General features: G+C 45.5%; 1 protein-coding gene across 5 annotated transcripts in view; it reads left to right on the top strand.

The window, feature by feature from the left end:
- Positions 1 to 18,310, top strand: part of RNF157 (ring finger protein 157) — a gene marked incomplete at its 3' end in the record, with an annotated part of 79,735 nt that overhangs the window by 21,199 nt on the left and 40,226 nt on the right. For 4 of the 5 annotated variants that reach the window (XM_082860163.1, XM_082860159.1, XM_082860160.1 and 1 more), the window contains exon 2: positions 1,524 to 1,642. In XM_082860163.1, the coding sequence (XP_082716289.1) occupies positions 1,524 to 1,642 (119 nt within the window). The remainder of the gene's footprint in view (positions 1 to 1,523; positions 1,643 to 18,310) is intronic. The other variant, XM_082860162.1, reaches the window with a different exon arrangement.

Here is an 18,310-nt window from a genome sequence, read left to right as displayed (position 1 = left end):
CTGATGAACCTAGTTGCAGGGCAGGAATAAAGAGGTAGGCATAGAGAATGGACTTGAGGACTTGGGGTGAGAGTAGCATTGACATATATACACTACTGAATGTAAAATAGTTGGCTGGTGGGAAGCAGCCGCATAGCACAGGGAGATCTGCTCTGTGCTCTGTGATGACCTAGAGGGGTGGGATAGGGAGGGTGGGAGGGAGGCTCCAGAGGGAGGGGATGTGGGGACACGTGTATGCATATGGCTGATTCGCTTTGTTGTGCAACAGAAACTAACAGTATTGTGAAGCAATTATACTCCAATAAAGATCTATTTTTTTAAAAAAAGCATTTTTTAATTGAAATATAGTTGATTTACAAAGTGTTCATTTCTGCTGTACAGCAAAGTGACTCAATTATACATATACATACATTCCTTTTTCTATTCTTTTCCACTATGGTTTATTACAGGGTATTGAATATAGTCCCTTTGCTATGCAGTAGGACCTTGTTGTTTATCCAACATGAAAAGCATTCGTTTAATCATCAGATTTGGAAAGTGTTCCCAGATGGAATGTGCGGTGTTACCTAAGCCTCCCTTGGTGACTTAGTGCCATCAGGTCCTGGCACGGTTCTTCCTTCTATCTGGATAAGGCAGATGGGGATTCTGACCCTGACTGCTGATTGCATCTGGTTAGTGTAGAGTTGAAAATATCCCTGCCTCCTGGCTGGTCAAGGTGGGGCAAAGAGAGCCTGTGTGACTGATGTCCCTGTAACCTTGGCCATCAGCACTGCTAATGAATTTGAGAGTAGGGTTTGTGTATGTGTCTGTATCTTTCATAGCACTAAACCTGTCCAATTAAGCTACATAATCTATGTGGTAGTTGGTAGGTAAAGCCTGGGGCAGTATTATTTAAATTTGTATTTTCCTGTTAAACAATCATTTTGAAACAAATATGAAAAACAAAGAGCCTTCACTGTGGAGGGTTATGGACGTATACACATAGGTAGGTAGGTGCTGAGACTTCTGTGTATAGGTGTGAGCTGGCTTATGACAAATCTAGGCAAAGAAACGTATGTGTGTATGCGTGCTGGTACCTGCAGTTAGGATTCCTGAAGAGGTGGAGGACAAAGAATAACCGCTTCCAGTGTAAGGAAAAAAATCAGGAACAAAACACATATATATGTTCATTAACATACATATAACATAGATATGTTCATACATTATATGTTCATGTGCATTGTGGGGCCTTCTGGTCTTTTGCTTCATGGTATCATAGGCAGATCATGGTAAAGATTCAATTAAGAATGTCACAAGGAATACGGTGATCTATTTTATATTTGGTATCTTGGGTTCTCACTGCTATGATTTTGTTCATTTTGTGCCATTATCCCCAATCAAGAGAAGAACATTTCCCAGGGTTAGAAGCTGCTCTAATTGTTTGTTGAAGGGTTAACCTTTTTTTTTTTTTTTCCCGCATCAGCTTTCTCGCTTGGCTTACTTTGACTGGTTTCTGTTTGATTTTTCTGTCTCTCGCCCTCTAGGAAGCTATTTCGCCAGCCACTTCATTATGGGAGGAGAGAAGTTTGATTCAACTCATCCCGAAGGCTACCTGTTTGGAGAGAACAGCGATCTGAACTTTCTGGGGAACAGACCAGTTGCGGTATGATTGTAATCCGTTTACATCCACGCGGGGCTAAGTGGCCCAAGTCAAATGGTCTTGTCGAAATAAGTTTGTAATTGCTGGTTCAGCAGTGTCTGTAGCTTGGTCTGAGTTGAGAGGGGGCCCTGGGAGCCAGACCGCAGCCTCTTTGAGGGATCAGGGTCTCCCGGCACTCGAGGCCGCCCCGTGGAAAAGTACAGAGTCTGCCTGCGGGCGAGGACAGCTCACAAACCCCAGCTCTCCTAGGGATCTGAAGCTCTGCCTAAATGCCACCTCTGCGGACTGCCTTTGCCCAGCCCCTAGCTTGCCCTCACCTTGCTTTTCGTTCCTCTTCATCGCACTTAATACCATATAAGCGTTTATTTCTCTGTCTCCTCCTGTTTAGTATCTGCCTTCCCCATCAGAAGGTACATTTCACAGGGCAAGGGCTGTCCTACTGCTGCATCCCAGCACCCAGGACAAAGCCTGGGACATTACGATAAGCCCTTAATAAAGATCTGTTGAATGAATGACTCAGAAAGTTCCCCTTGATATCTGACCTGCTATCAGACTGTCTCTCTCTCCATTCATTCAGCTCATTCCATAAACGTTTATGGAGCACTTTCTCTGCACCCAGCCTGAGGCGTTGTAATAATAGCTTCCATATGGCTATTGAGTGGCTGCTGTGTGCTAAGGAAGGCCCTAGAGACTCCTCAGGCATTATTCCTAATCTTCACAAAGACCCACCTGACAGAGGATTTATTATCAATCCCATTTTGTAAGCGAGAGGAGTGAGGTTGCGAGAAAACTGAGGTTCCGAGAGATGAACGGCGGTAACAGCCTTTATGAAGTGCCTACTGTGTTCTGGGCCCTGTTCGAAGTGCTTTACGGAAAGTTTTCCCAAAGTCACATAACTAGATCTGCCTAGCCAGAGATCCATAACCTTTCCACTGCTTCTCGTTGCTTCAAAATATCCTGCCTTTCTCCAGAAACTCCTAGTTTAGTGGGGCAGACAAAACATAGGAACGGGAAATGTTTCAGTAGCACCCAGGGTCTGAAGGGATGGGGTTCTGTAGGAATAGGGAGTGGGGGAGGGGAGCAGCAAGGGCAGATGCTTCGGTGCTGGTGTGGAGAACAAGGCCTTGGAGGATGGCTGGGTTTTCACAAGGCGGGTGGGAAAGGGGCCTCCCGGGAGTGAGGTGCAGAGCACAGGCCTGAAAGCATTCACGTTTCTGTTGAATCGGCAACTATTTACTGAGAAACTACTGTGTACCAGGTACTGTGATAGGCGCTGGGGATACAAAGCTGAAATGAGCATGGTTTGTTCCTCCCCTGGAACAAATAAGGAAGCCAGTCTGGCGGGAGTGGACCTTTCCTGATGGCGAAACAAGATTGGAAAGGTAGGTGGGGACTCCATTACCTCGAGACGTTTTCCACTCTCTCCTGTAGGCTCTGGGGAACACTGAGGGTTTTTAGGCAGATAAGTGCCCTGGAGAAATTATTTTGTTTGTTTGTTTGTTTGCTTTTTAGGAAGGTTAATCTGGTGATGATCTTCCATCTGGAGCTTTAATTAAAAAAAGTTGTTGTTGGTGGTGATGGTTTTCATTGTTTTCTTCCTTTCTATCTGGGGTGACGGTCCCCCTCTTCAACACCTTCTAATTCTTAGTCCAGTAGTACTTTAGAAAATACCAAGTCCTTTCTGCTTCAGATTCACTTCTGACAGCTCACACTTACCAAATGTCTGTTCTCTGATTTTGCTGCTACTACCTTAGCCATTAGAGTGGAAAGATCTTTTTTTTCTGATTGAGCCAGATAAGTACTCTTCCTCATTCACCGAGAGTCAGCTTATGCCTGGAAAAATGCCCTTTCTTCTCACATGGACTTGATGTTTGTGTCCATTTCTTCCTCCCTTTTTGCTTTCCTCTGGTGTCAGAATAGTTCATGTACTTTAAAAAAGTGTAGTTGTTTTGTTTTTTCACCTTTTCAGGCCATAAAGATTATGTTATTTATTTAGTTTTGGCTGCTTTGGGTCTTTGTTGCTGCACGAGGTCTTTCTCTCGTGGCGGTGAGCGGGGGCTGCTCTTCGTTGTGGTATGTGGGCGTCTCACTGCGGTGGCTTCTCTTGTTGCAGAGCTCGGGCTCTAGGCACGCAGGCTTCAGTAGTTGTGGCTCAGGGGCTCTAGAGCGCAGGCTCAGTAGTTGTGGCGCACGGGCTTAGCTGCTCTGCGGCAGGTGGGATCTTCCCGGACCAGGGCTCGAACCCGTGTCGCCTGCATTGGCAGGCGGATTCTTAACCACTGCGCCACCAGAGAAGTCCCAAAGATGATTTTAAAACAAGGGAACGCTTCTCTAGGTTCATTTTGAGGTTTATGCCAGCTAAGGAACCTTCGCAACGTTTAACCGCCTTGCTTACACTTCTCTGTGCGCCTGTGAATGAATGAGCTCTTCCAGGAGCACAGGAGAGCAGACTTGACCTTCACTTGCAGGCGCTCTCCCAAAGGGGTATCAACACTGGCCGTTCTGTTGTTGTTTTTATGAAGTAATCATTAACTCTGCTTCATGTTGCACAGAGCAAATGTTCTCAAAAGACATCATGATTTCATGTTAAGGAAGGAAATCAGGGTCACTTCAAAGAGGGAGGTAGAAGCAGAGAAAACAGAAGAAATGTAGCACATTTCCCTTTGCTTTCCCCCTTTCTTAGTTGATAATAATAATAGCTAACATTTATTGAACACTTACAGTTTACCAGGCCCGGTTGTGCTAAGCTCTCCGTACGTGTTCTCTCGTTGTGTTCTCACCCTAACGAGTAGGGTCCTGATTTGACACATGAAGAACAAAGAGACACAAAGAATTGAAACAAAGATCGCAAAGCCTGGAAGTGACTAAATCAGGATTTGGTCCCAGCAGTCCAGCTCCAGAGCCTGGGGTCCTCTGCCCTTTCCTGCTGGTCGGGTGAGGTGCACTCAGGACCCCTGTGCGTGTCCTGTCTGTGAGTCTGTCTAAGTAGATCATCAAGTGAGGTTTGTGAGATATGGAGAGACCATCCGAAAGTAGCCAGCATGGCCATGACATGTTCTCCTGAGTGCCTCTTGACAGAGTCCATAGCTGGTGTGTAATTCCACCTGCTGACCTGACCTGGGGAGTTTGCCGTTACCGCAGGTCAGCTTGTTTAGGGGAAGGCCCATCGATTGAAGGTTGACTGGTCGCTTGAGTTCTGCAGAGCTGACCTCTACTCTCTAGTAACGTATCTCGGTGTCGGTAAATGGGCGTCAGGTTGCAGAGGAAAGCAAACAGCCTTATAAAGCCATCCAGCAGCTTCAGGCAGGAACAGCACCTCTTTCCAGAGAGATGGGGACAAAATATGTTGAAATAAATTATTAGATTAAATTATAAATGCCATAGACTTCCTGGCTTCTGGGTCTTGTTTTTCCTGTCATTTCTGAACGATCAGACTAAGATGAGTACCATTCAGTTATCGCTCAGCCTGTAGTTTTTACTGGAGCTGATCTCCCACTTAGGATGATCCATCAAAGTCAAATGTATTTTCAAGTCTTCAGGTCAGATTTAAAGAACCAGAGTGTGTGTATATGTAGAAGGATGGTTGAAGAGAGGTTGGAATCAAGATTGGAAGTTTTATGTACCTTAAACTCTTTGCAACCTTGGCAAGTCCATCACTCAGGCTCTCAAATTACCCACTTGTAAAGTGGAGGCAGTTCTGACTTTATAGGAATGTCATGCTTGAAAAATGTGTTGCAACTGCTGGATGCAAAGAGGTATGGAGCAATGTTAGCTGCACTCACTAGGCTTTCAGGTTGGTTATTTCTGCAGTTACTGATAGTTCTGGGTGGAGAGAATACCCACTGGTTTTTAAGCAACTGTCTTAAGTAGTGAACAGGGCTTCTGAAGGGCTTTCTGCCCTGGTCCCTATATAGAGGAGATAAGATGGTTGTGTTTGTACATCACAGTTGAGTAAAGGCCATTCCTCCCTTTCTTAGGTGGCAGAAGAGCTGGTGCTGATTTTTTTGGTCCTTTATTGCATTAGATCTTATTTTGTTGAGGTAAATTACTGCTCAAACTCTGAATTATCTGGAGGCTTAGTGACCTTAGGATTGTCAGGTATCAAGTGTTCTCTTGACTCTCCGGAGTTCAGATCTCTCCTGTCATCTGAGAGGAAGCAGCTGAGTTTTCGTTGGGCCCCTAATACTCCACAACCTCTTGTGTGTTTTGTCGCTTCTTCCTCACGCTCCCTACAGCCAGGCTGCACAGCTGGTGTTAAGAACCAAGGCGCACAGAGGTGGGCTTTCCTTCTTCCTCTCATAGAGATGTACCCCAAAGTGGTGCTTAAATCCAGTTGCCATAAACTGAAGCCTTTTATTCACATATGGGCAGGGAGAGCAAGCTAGTTAAAGGAACTTGGCGATATATCCATTTATGAAGCAGGATTTTACACCTATAGAGCTTTGTGTTAGCCATGGTGCCGTTTATTCATTCAGTAAATATCTGTGAGTCATATATTGTGCTCACAACGGGGAATGCAAAGGCGAGAAGGACTTGGCTCCTGCCCCGAGGAGCTCTGGCGGAGTGGGGTGGGCAGATTGCCCCTGACTGTGATGGGTCGTGGTAAGTTCTCCGAGAGAGACAGGGCCAGAGTAATCTGAAAGCGCAGGGGAGTGGGGATGCCCTCCGCCCAGGGAACTGGCTCTGAGAGAGGAGTCCTGGAACCTGGAGTGATGAGCAGGACTTCCTGGGTGGAGACTGGGAAGGTCATTAAGGCAGAATTAACAAGCGCTGCAAGGAAGCACAAAGATGCAGAAGTGCACGTCGGGCTTCCAGAATGGCAAGTAGTCTGTAAGGACTGGATCGTGAGGGATGTTGGTGGGAGATGAGGTTGGAAAGACAAACTGGGCCCGTGTTCGAAGGGCTGTGAATATTGTACTGAGAAGCTTATCCTTTTCTGTGGTAGTAGAGAAGGTCGTAGTCATGAGTGGCTTTGCCATTGACTAGCTTTGTGGTGTAGGTTAAGGTATCGGCCATCACTGAGCCTCTGTTTCCTCATCTATAAAAATACCCATCTTGGGGCTTCCCTGGTGGCGCAGTGGTTGGGAGTCCGCCTGCCGATGCAGGGGACACGGGTTCGTGCCCCGGTCCGGGAAGATCCCACATGCCGCGGAGCGGCTGGGCCCGTGAGCCATGGCCGCTGAGCCTGTGCGTCCGGAGCCTGTGCTCCGCAACGGGAGAGGCCACAACAGTGAGAGGCCTGCATACCGCAAAAAACAACAACAACAACAACAACAAAAAAACCCATCTTGGGAATTCCCCGGTGGTCCAGTGGTTAGGACTCCACGCTCTCACTGCTGCAGGCCTGGGTTCAATCCCTGGTCAGGGAACTAAGATCCCACAAGCCACACGGTGCAGCCAAAAAATTTTTTAAAAAAAGTTTAAAAAAATATCCATCTTGCTGGAATATTTTCAGAATTCAAATAATGACAACTATTGTGATTTGATTTCCATTTTAGAAAGTTAGCTCTTTAAATCAACTCACAGTGTAGAGTGGATCAGAAAGGGAGGAGATTAAAGAGACCAGTTAAGAGGTCGTAGTTTTAGTTAAGAATGAAAAGTACCTGAACTTGGATAGCGGCATTAAAAAATAAGGATGGTGCAGATTCAAAAGTTGTGGGCAGTGTGAGTTGAGGGAAAGGGAGAAGTTAAGTCAGAGGACACGGAGGAGGAGCCCCTGGGGGCAGCTACCACTTAAGTGGGATGCTCTGCACGGGTTTTGTCTGCAGGTTGGTTTGTGCCCAGGCCCCAGTGTAACCAGACCGGTTGGTCACAAGTACCCCAGTATCTACTGCCTTGGAGCCTGTATTCATCTGCCCAGGCTGCCGTAACAAAATACCACAGGCTGGGTGGCTTAAACAACACATACTCACTTCTCACAGTTCTGGAGGCTGAGAAATCCAAGATCGAGGTGCTGGAAGACTGGGTTGCTGGTGAAGGCCCTCTTCCTGGCTTGCAATGACTGCCTTCTTACTGTGTCCTCACATGGCAGAAAGAGACTGGGAGTTCCCTGGTTGCCTAGTGGTTAGGATTCCGGGCTTTCACTACTATGGCCCGGGTTCAGTCCCTGGTTGGGGAGCTGAGATCCTGCAAGCCGCACGGTGTGGCCAAAAAGAGAAAAAAAGAGAGAGACTGATATCTCTATTTCTGTTCTTATAAAGCCACTAATCCCATCTTGAGGGGCCCACCCTTATGACCTTATCTAACCCTAATTACCTCCCAAAAGCCCCATCTCCAATTATAGTCACATTGGAAGTTGGGCTTCAACGTATGAATGGGGAAGGGGGACATGAGTCCATAGCACAATGTGAAGTCCATGGAAGGAGTGGGCGTCTTTTCCGAGTGAGTGTGTGTGTGTGTGTGTGTGTGTGTGTATTAGATTGGATTTTTTGCCTTTTGCCTGCTATCTTCTTTCCTTCTTCCTTCCTTTATAATTGTACTACAACTGTTTTTGTTTTGGGCATTCAGTTTGGCAATATTTAGTAAATTTTCAGCTGTCGCCCAGCTATTTCACTTCTAGGAGTGTCCATGTAAAGGAAAAACATACTCCTGTGTTTCCTCTGCTCTCAGTATTCTACTACAATGCTGATTCACATATTTAAAATTAATTAATTAATTAATTTTTATTTATTTTATTTTTGGCTGCGTTGGGTCTTCGTTAGCTATGCTCCGGCTTTCTCTAGTTGTGGCGAGCGGGGGCTACTCTTCATTGTGGTGCACAGACTTCTCCTTTCAGTGGCTTCTCTTGTTGTGGAGCACGGGCTCTAGGTGCGTGGGCTTCAGTAGTTGTGGCACGCGGGCTCAATAGTTGTGGTGCACTGGCTTAGTTGCTCCACAGCATGTGGGATCTTCCCAGACCAGGGCTCAAACCCATGTCCCCTACATTGGCAGGCGGTTTTTAACCACTGTGCCACCAGGGAAGTCCCCTGATTCACTTTTTTCTTTTCCGATTCACTTTTTATTTATTTATTTTTGGCTGCGTTGGGTCTTTGTTGCTGCATGCGGGCTTTCTCTAGTTGTGGTGAGCAGGGGCTACTCTTCATTGCAGTGCGCAGACTTCTCACTGCGGTGGCTTCTCTTGTTGCAGAGCACGGGCTTCAGTAGTTGTGGCACGCGGGCTTAGTAGTTGCGGCTCACGGGCTCTAGAGCACAGGCTCAGTAGTTGTGGCACACGGGCTTAGTTGCTCCACAGCATGTGGGATCTTCCCAGACCAGGTTTCAAACCTGTGTCCCCTGCATTGGCAGGCAGATTCTTAACCACTGGGCCACCAGGGAATTCCCTCCTGATTCACTTTTGACACCAGATGTGTGTGGGTTTTCCACATGTCAGGCAGGAATTGTTAAATAAATTATAGTGTGTCTATACTATGAACTGGTATTCAGCCAAAAATAAAGTAGAGCTGTATCCACTGAGGTGAAAATATATCTATGACCACATCGTTTACCAAAAAAAACCAAGTTCCTATATATAATGTAGAGTCTGGTTTCATTTCTTTATTTTATTTTTTTAATATTTATTTATTTATTTGGTTGCACTGGGTCTTAGTTTCTGCAGGCAGCCTCCTTAGTTATGGCTCACTGGCTCCTTAGTTGTGGCATGTGAACTCTTAGTTGCGGCATGCATGTGGGATCTAATTCCCTGACCAGGGATTGAACCCGGGCCCCTTGCATTGGGAGCTCGAAATCTTAACCACCACGCCACCAGGGAAGTCCCTGGTTTCATTTCTGATAAAAGTAATAGTGTATAAAAATATATGCGTACATTTATGTTGATATTTACAGGTGCATAAAAATACATGAGCACAATGCATTTTAACCTGTGATGGGGTAACTCTTGGGGGTGCATCAGTGAGGGGAGGTACTTCCTTCATATTCTTCTATGTTGTTTGAATTTTCCCCAGTGAACATGGTTTCACTTTTTAATTAAAAGCATTTAAATTTTTTCTAAAAATAGAGAAGGGATTACTGCTGAGCACAGCAAGGAAATAAAATATATAGAGGAGAATATATAGAGGTAGGAAAATTAAGGAAATTCATAGAATAATGGTTTTAATTTTTTTTTTAATGAACTGCACGAAGGGTGTGGTCTGCTGAGTGGTTACGGGCTTGTGGGAAATGAGAAAAACATCAGAGTAAGCACGGAGAGGGATGGAGCGTCAGCCTTTGGGTGTCAGGCCGCGATGGTTCAGCTTTAGAAACGTCAGATTAGGTGTGGATGTGGCCTGCTTTTAACAACCTGAGAGTAAAAGAAAACCCAGATTATAAAGAGCTAAACTAGGGAATAAATATTCATACTTTAAAAGAAAGTATTTAAGGGCTTCCCTGGTGGCGCAGTGGTTGAGAGTCTGCCTGCCGATGCAGGGGACACGGGTTCGTGCCCCGGTCCAGGAAGATCCCACATGCCGCGGAGCGGCTGGGCCTGCGCATCCGGACCCTGTGCTCCGCAACGGGAGAGGCCACAGCAGTGAGAGGCCCGCGTACTGCAAAAAAAAAAAAAAAAAAAGTATTTAATTTATTTATTTTTGGCTGCGTTGGGTCTTCGTTGCTGTGCGCAGGCTTTCTCTAGTTGAGACGACTCGGGGCTATTCTTCGTTGTGGTGCATGGGCTTCTCCTTGCGGTGGCTTCTCTTGTTGCACAGCACAGGCTCTAGGCACATGGGCTTCAATAGTTGTGGCACGCGAGCTCTAGAGTACAGGCTCGGTAGTTGTGGCTCACGGGCTTAGTTGCTCCGCCATATGTGGGATCTTCCTAGACCAGGGCTCGAACCCGTGTCCCCTGCATTGGCAGGCAGATTCTTAACCACTGCGCCACCAGGGAAGCCCAAATATTCATACTTTTTAAATGCTTTTAAGGCTTTACAGACAGCTTTACGTAAGGATTTTTTAAAAACAGCATTTTTATAATACATGTCTCCCTACTTCCGGGCTCTCCCCAGAGGTGACCACCCTGCTCAGTTCAATAAGTGATCTTCTCGATCTTTTACTTTCAGTTTTTTAAAAAATGTGACAAAATACACATAACATAAAAGGTATCATCTTAACCATTTTAAGGATATAGTTCAGTACATTGACAGTGTTTTACACTCAGTCTCCAGAACTCTTTTCATCTTGCAAAACTGAAACTCTGTCCTCATTAAATACTAACTCCTCCTTTTCCTCTCCCCCCAGCCCCTGGCATCCACCGTTCTACTTTCTGTCTCTAAGAATTTGACTACTCCAGTACTCATCTAAGTGGGTTCTTACAGTATTTGTCTTTTTGTGACTGGTTTATTTCACTGAGCCTAATGACTTCAGGATTCATCCATGTTGTAGCCTGTGTCAGAATTTCCTTCCTTTTGAAGGCTGAATAATATTCCATTGTATGGATAGAGCACATTTTGTTTATCCATTTATCTGTCAGTGGACACTTGGGTTGCTTCCACCCCTTGGCTGTTATCGATAATGCTGCTGTTAACATGAGTATTACATTCAGTTTTTAAGGCACACGTGCACACCAGTATTGACCTAGGGAAGAAATGACCATTCAGTTTTAGGAACTTATTTTGATGAAATTATTGTAGGTCTTCAATTTTGAAATTTAACTTGTTTTTATATCCTTCCCCCCGAAAAAAATCCTTCTATTTATGTTACCTTTTAATTCTTAACAAAGATGAAGAAATCATTTCAAATACCTTCTTCTAGGGAAAGTTGCTTCCTGACACTTAGTGAATAAATATCAAATACATAAACAAAGACTATTTTGCAGTGTACAGATAACATCCTAGTCATTTTTCCAAATACCGAGAGAATATAACCAAATTGTAGATCTTATTCAAGAGTTAGTTTCAACTGTCTCTTGACTCCAGAGACAACATGAGAAAGCTGGTTACTTTTACATGCAGAGTAGGATAGATTCTTTTTTAGGTAAATGAAAGCATAAAATATGAGACTTAACAGTATGTGTAACGTTAGCTCCACCTTTGGATAGTAAGTTATAACATAAAAAAGACAACTTTGGAAGCTAGTTGATTGGGTCCAAGTGTTTGCTACCTGGCACTAAGAAGAGGATTTTTAGTGGCTTCTGTCTTAGTTTTCCACCTGAGAATTCTGTTTTATGGAGATGGGTTTCTGTAGTAGATGGATCATGGGATGGACAGGGGTCCCATTTGTATGACAGAGGCCAGCGAGTCACACTATCCAGGGCAGCTACACTTCATGCTGAGGTCCCAGTGATGAGAGGGGGTGCCCCCAAAGAAGTCAAATCAGCTGATAGGCCTGCTTCTGACATATGTTTCTTTTTTTTTAAATTATCTTTTCTGGAAACAAAACCCAACTGTTTTGTTTTGTTTTTGTTTTTTTGCGGTACGCGGGCCTCTCACTGTTGTGGCCTCTCCCGTTGCGGAGCACAGGCTCCGGACGCGCAGGCTCAGCGGCCATGGCTCACGGGCCTAGCTGCTCCGCGGCATGTGGGATCTTCCCGGACCGGGGCATGAACCCGCGTCCCCTGCATCGGCAGGCGGACTCTCAACCACTGCGCCACCAGGGAAGCCCCAACTGCTTTTAATTTACTTTCTATTGTTGTTTTTTTTCTTTTCACTTTTGTCTTGTGAATTGTGAAATATTTATATGGAAGCATATAAAACACATATCTACAGGTAAAGAAACTACAAACACCCTTGGACTTGCCACCCAGATCGAGAAATGGAATATCGCCAGCACCTTGGAAGTCCACCCTATGCCTGACCCTGGTCACATCTGCATTACTTTGTTAAATAACAGCTTTACTGAGATATAATTCACCATGGGTTTCTCCATGGTAGAGTTACCATCTTTCCCTTTGTAGTTGATAAGTACCTTTGGGAGGATAGTTTGAAACTGCAGCCTAGATTTCTTTTCTTTTTTTTTTTTTAATGCTCACTGTATTCTTTTTTTGTTTGTTTTAATATTTATTTATTTTATTTATTGATTTGGCTGTGTTGGGTCTTAGTTGTGACATGGGAACTCTTAGCTGTGGCATGCATGTGGGATCTAGTTCCTGGACCAGGGATCGAACCTGGGCCCCCTACATTGGAAGCACGGAGTCTTAACCACTGCGCCACCAGGGAAGTCCCAGATTTCTTTTTTTTTTTTAATTGCTCCTTTCTTAACTGCATATTAGATCTACTGCATTGCTTAGGGATATAAGACAGGGATCATGGTTCTGTGTGTCTGGTGTGTAGGCTTCAGGGTATAGTTTTATGGATTAGAGCTATAGAAAGGGGTTGTAATGTAGCCTGAAATTATGAGAGAAAGGAAAAAAAATTCTCTGGAGAAGAAACTTTGCTGGAGATGATGAGGAACAAGAACAGTGTTTAGTAGCTGTTGACCTAGTGGGTTACCTTCCCGATACAAGAATTTCAAAATCAATTTGGATTATAAAATTATGCACTGGGAGAACAAAGGAGAGAAGGAGAAGGAAACAGTTTCTTCTCCGTTCTTATCATAATTTGCTTTCTGTCCTAGTTGAGAAGATAGTTTTCTTCAATAATCATGAGGCCATGACCGCGTTGATCTCCCCCCCCCCATTACACAAATCATTGATTGGTTGACTCATTCAGTCATTCCTTCATAGGGGTTCATTTGACTGAACCCCTATCATCCTCCAGGCTCATGTTCAACACTAGAGATACAAAGATAAAATGAAATCCCTGCCTGAAGGAACTTACTTTATAACCAGGACATATGCACGAGTTGGAGGAGGGGCCGAAGAGCAAAGGCACAGAAGCATCTAACCAAGGTGACAGCTCTGCACTACAGATGATTCAATAAAATTAAAGTATAGGGTCCAGAGGGTGCAGGGGAGACACAGCAAGAGATAAGGCTGTGGATCCCGGCCTAGACCAAGGGGCCTTGTGTGCCTTCCTGCAAACTTTGGACGTTTATCCCATAGGCATGGGGAACCATTCATGGGGTATAAACTGGGAGTCATTTAATATACATTTTGAAAGATCACTCAGACGACAATGCAGAAAATCAATTAAGAGATTATTATTATTACAGTTGTCCAGATGAGATCTGATGAGGTCTGATCTCAGGTTGCAGCCGGAATAATGAAGAGGGCCCTGATCCGTGAGGCAGAATCAGTGCTGGTAACCAACGTAAGAGGCAGAGTCCAGGCTTTGGTACTCAGACTGTATCTCCCGGGCCCTCCCAAAGGGTACGGCCAGCTCATGGGTTTCCCTGCTTTATGTGCCAAACCCATTCTAGCGTGCCGGCTCCTCCAAACCTTTTGGTCTTTGCTTCCAAAGACGTCTGTGCCAGTTCTGGAATCACTTAGTGTGGTCCATTGCTCTTCCAAGCTCCTAAGAGGCCCCCTCCCCCAGCACCTATGAGACCCAGGCCTTGGCCAGGGTGTTAATTTTGAGTCATGAGAGGATGTCCTCGGGTCAGCAGCTCCTCCTCATTCTGCTCTATTCTGCTCTGTAGGCCACACCCATGACCAGCACCCTGAGGACCCACACATCCTTCCAGCTCCTGCCAACACGTGCGTCAACCCGGTCCCCTGGGATGTTTGGAATAATAACCCCTCCTCTCTTAGCCGGCCCAGCTGGCCCCGAGTGAGTGATGCAGCCAGGAGGAAGATGGGGGCAGTCCATTGTAGGGCCAGCGGTGTCCTGGAAGAGGCTTGTCTTGTTCGAGACTGCTGCCGTGGTCTTCAAGCAAGGGGGATTCCTCTGTTTTCCACTTTGCGGGCCCAGAGAATCTGGGGTTCACAGTTCTCAAGTAAATAGATACAGACATCCCCATCTCAGGCCTTAGAGTTCACCCTTTCCAACAGGGCCCTGACTTTGACGTAGGAGCCTTGCCTGGGCTGAGTTCAGCCTTCTTAGAGCTGCCACCGCTAAGCGTCAGGTCCTGAGCCTGAGGGAGGTAAGTGTCTTTAGGCTGGCTGACTGCCATACTTGGCTTCCAGTAGCTGGTGGTTGTATCCGAGACTGTCTTTTTCCGTTTTCACTGGGCAGACGGCTCTTAACAACAGCCACCCAGTTCCACAGTCCTTCTCATGACCATTTCTTCTGCACCTCCTGTACCAGAGACGTTAAACCAGTCAGCGCGTCCCCAGCCACAGGTCGCACTACTACAGCACCCTAGGGGCCGTCACCCCACTGATGGGTCCACGTTGCCAGCTGGCTGGTAAGCGACCCACCCCCAGAATTCCGCCTGCTGAAGCCACTTCCGTAGGCAACTTCTGACGCCACCTGGTCTAAGGCAGACTCTGGAAGCAAACCTGCGCTGGAGATTGTTGTGAAGACTCTTTATTGAAGAAGTGCTCTTTGGAGAAGGGGCGTAACGGAAGCCAGACGGGGCAGGGGAGCAAAACTAAGCAGCAGTGTGGTCTTGGCACAGACGTGCTCCAGCCTGGCCCTTCGGGAAAGCTCTGGAGTACAGCCTGCACCACAGACTCCCCCCATCTCGAGGACAGGGGGCTGGCCTTTTGTACCCCTCGCCGTGCTGTCGCGAACATTCTATTGGGTTTGGCCAAAAAGCTCGTTCGGTTTTAAGTGAAACTGAGACAGTGTTCATGTTCACGAAGGACGTTATTGAACAACGAACGTACTCACTACCCGAACGAACGCAGTATTGTGTGTCTTTTGTTCGGCATGTGTACGCGTATTTGTAGGAGTGCGCCCACAGTTGGCATTGCTGGGGCGCACAGCATACTGTAGAAGATACTGCCAAGCAGTTTTCCAAAGCAACGATACTAATTGTACGCCTATCAGGAGTGTTTGGAGTCCCCAGCACCTAGTATTTTCCATCTTTTTCATCACAGCCCTTCTGGTGGGAGTGCAGAATTAACTTCCATTTTCCTGATGACTCATGAGGTTGAGCACCTTTACATGTATTTATTGGCCGTTTGGATCCCTCCTTTGCAAAGTGTCAGTTCAAATCTCTTCTCTTAGCTGAGCTGCTTTTTCTTTCTTAGTGAGGAAATAATAAGGAAAACATGAGTCCTTTCTCAGGTAAATATATTGCAAATATCTTCTCCTAGGCTCTGCTTGCTTTTCACTCTGTCTTTTTAAAAATAATTTATTTATGGAGTTCCCTGGCGGACCAGTGGTTAGGACTCAGTGCTTTCGCTGCTGTGGCCCGGGTTCAATCCCTGGTTGGGGAGCTGAGATCCCACAAGCCGCACAGCGTAGCCAAAAATAAATACTAATTAATTTATTTTTATTGAGATATAATTGACGTAGAACATTGTGTTAGTGTGAGGTGTACAATGTGTTGATTTGATAAATGTATATATTGCAATATGATTACTACCAACGTGTTAGCTAACACCAGCATCAGGGCCCGTAATTATTATTTCTTTTTTGTGGTGAGAACATTTAAGATCTAGTCTCTTAGCAACTTTGAAGCTTATGCCTTTTCACTCTCTTCCCAGTATCTTTAGTTGAACAGAAGTTCTAAATGTTAATATAGTCCAATTTATCAGTTTTTTTCTTATATGGTAGCACTTTTTGTATCCTATTTAAGAAATCTTTCAAATACCAAAGTCATGAAGATGCTCTGATTTTCCTCTAATAGCTTTGTCTAACCTTTCACACTTAGACTTGTCATCCATCTGGAATTGATTTTGGGGTGTGCTGTGAAGTAGGGACCAAGGTTCTTTTCCTCCTTTTTCTTTTGTTTAAATTGACCCAGCACCGACCGTGGAAAAGACCATCCATCATTTCTCACGGCACTGCAGGATCGCCTTTGTCATAAATCAAGCGACGGTAACTAGTTTCTCCAGTGAAGAATCCACTCATGTCGGGCCTGGGGGTGGGGGACAGAGGGGAAGGGGTTGAAAGTCTGACGGCCGGGTTCCAGAAGATGAGCGGGGAAGGGGCTGTGTGGTCTCAGCAAGCCTCCGTATGGAGACCTTGACTTCGGCCCGTGTTTTCAAAGAGCTCCCTTGCCCTTGGTTGTGCCCGGTGTCCCTGGGACTGTCAAATCCTCTGATTGGTAAACGTCTTCTCTTAGAGAGGGGACAGGTGGCCTCCTGGCCACCTGGCGTCTGGGAAAAGATCTCAGAGTCGAAATGCTCTTCATTCAGACCTTCCCAGTCACCTCTTTCAAACCTCAGTGTACCCCGCTTTTATGACGACCTGCTGCCTCCAATTCCTAAGCCTTTCTGGGATTCTGGGCATAAATATGTTTCTGCCGTTTCGAATTTCAGCCTTTTCTGTTCTCCTAAATCAGTTTCCACTTGTCTGTGTGTGATACAGCTTCCAATTGTTTATTTCCTCTCCCATTCTCTCTGTTCTTGTGGTTTTAGACTTTTTTCTTCTCTTTCAATCCCTTTGCTGTCATTTCAGTGGGAATTCAGAGGGAGCAGAAGTCAGTACAAGTGTTTAATCTGTTGTGGGTGCTGGGAGGTCTGTCCTAAACCCTTGCATTCATTTCTTCACATTTTCAAATCTGTGCTGATGGGAACTGGGAAGCACTGTTTGACTTTAAATTCTCTATCATTTCTTCAAACTACATCTCAAATTTTTTAATAAATTTATTTATTTTTGATTTTGGCTGCATTGGGTCTTTATTGCTGCATGCGGGCTTTAGTTGCGGTGAGCGGGGGCTACTCTTCGTTGCAGTGCGTGGGCTTCTTATTGCGGTGGCTTCTCTTGTTGCAGAGCATGGGCTCTAGGCTCATGGGCTTCAGCAGTTGTGGCATGCGGGCTCAGTAGTTGTGGCGCTCGAGCTCTAGAGCACAGGCTCAGTAGTTGTGGCACATGGGCTTAGTTGCTCCACGGCATGTGGGATCTTCCCGGGCCAGGGCTCGAACCTGCGTCCCCTGCATTGGCAGGCGATTCTTAACCACTGCGCCACCAGGGAAGCCCTATACATCTCAAAATTTGATAGCTAACCACTTATATATCTAATATGAAATATAAGATATAAAATAATTTATTACATAGAGTAGAGAGGGAATGAGTAAGCAGTATAATTGGGGCTTTGAAATTTTAGGGCAAGGATCTTCTGTGCGTAAAAATTTTAAATTAAAAAAAAAAAGCTGTAATGTGACCTTGTATTGTGCTAGAAGGTAATTTGCAATTTCCCTCACTCTCGATTTGCCAGGGAACTCGAAATTGTCCCTTTTTTTGCATTTATACGTTCTTTGTACTCCGCTTCATGTTAGCCTGAAGTTGTGTAGGAAGCTCTTGAGTGATTCTTAAAGAATTCAGTAAAAGTTCAGTATTTTGCTAGGCACAAAATAACTCACTGTGCGGTCAAGCCAAATCTGATAGGCTGGAAGGACATTCTACTGGAACTCAAGCTTTTTAGCTTAACAGAATTTTCTTATTAATCTATATTCTATTTCAGCTACTGTAATTTATGTTTTCTTTTAATACCAAAAGCTCAACCAAACCAGAAGGAAATCTGGTTGTGTCTTGTACCATACGATCATGGAGGAAGGAACCCGGATATTCCATAGAGAGACAGTTTAAAATAAGAGGTCTTTGTCTTCGGATGTAGAAGAGCTGCTTCTCAGCTCACGAAGACGCCTCCTGCGCTCTGTAGAGCTTGTGAAGTCATCTACGCTGCAGTGAATGTTGCCGCCCTTTGCACCCATCAGACCCTGTGTTCTCCCCTCCAGATATACACGAGGGGCTCATAGGGCAGCTGAACATA

This window comes from Leucopleurus acutus, assembly GCF_964270905.1.
Source record: "Leucopleurus acutus genome assembly, chromosome: 19".
Lineage (NCBI taxonomy): Eukaryota > Metazoa > Chordata > Mammalia > Artiodactyla > Delphinidae > Leucopleurus > Leucopleurus acutus.
The sequence above is the reverse complement of the archived record's forward strand: the minus strand, read 5'-3'. Positions and strand labels throughout refer to the sequence as shown.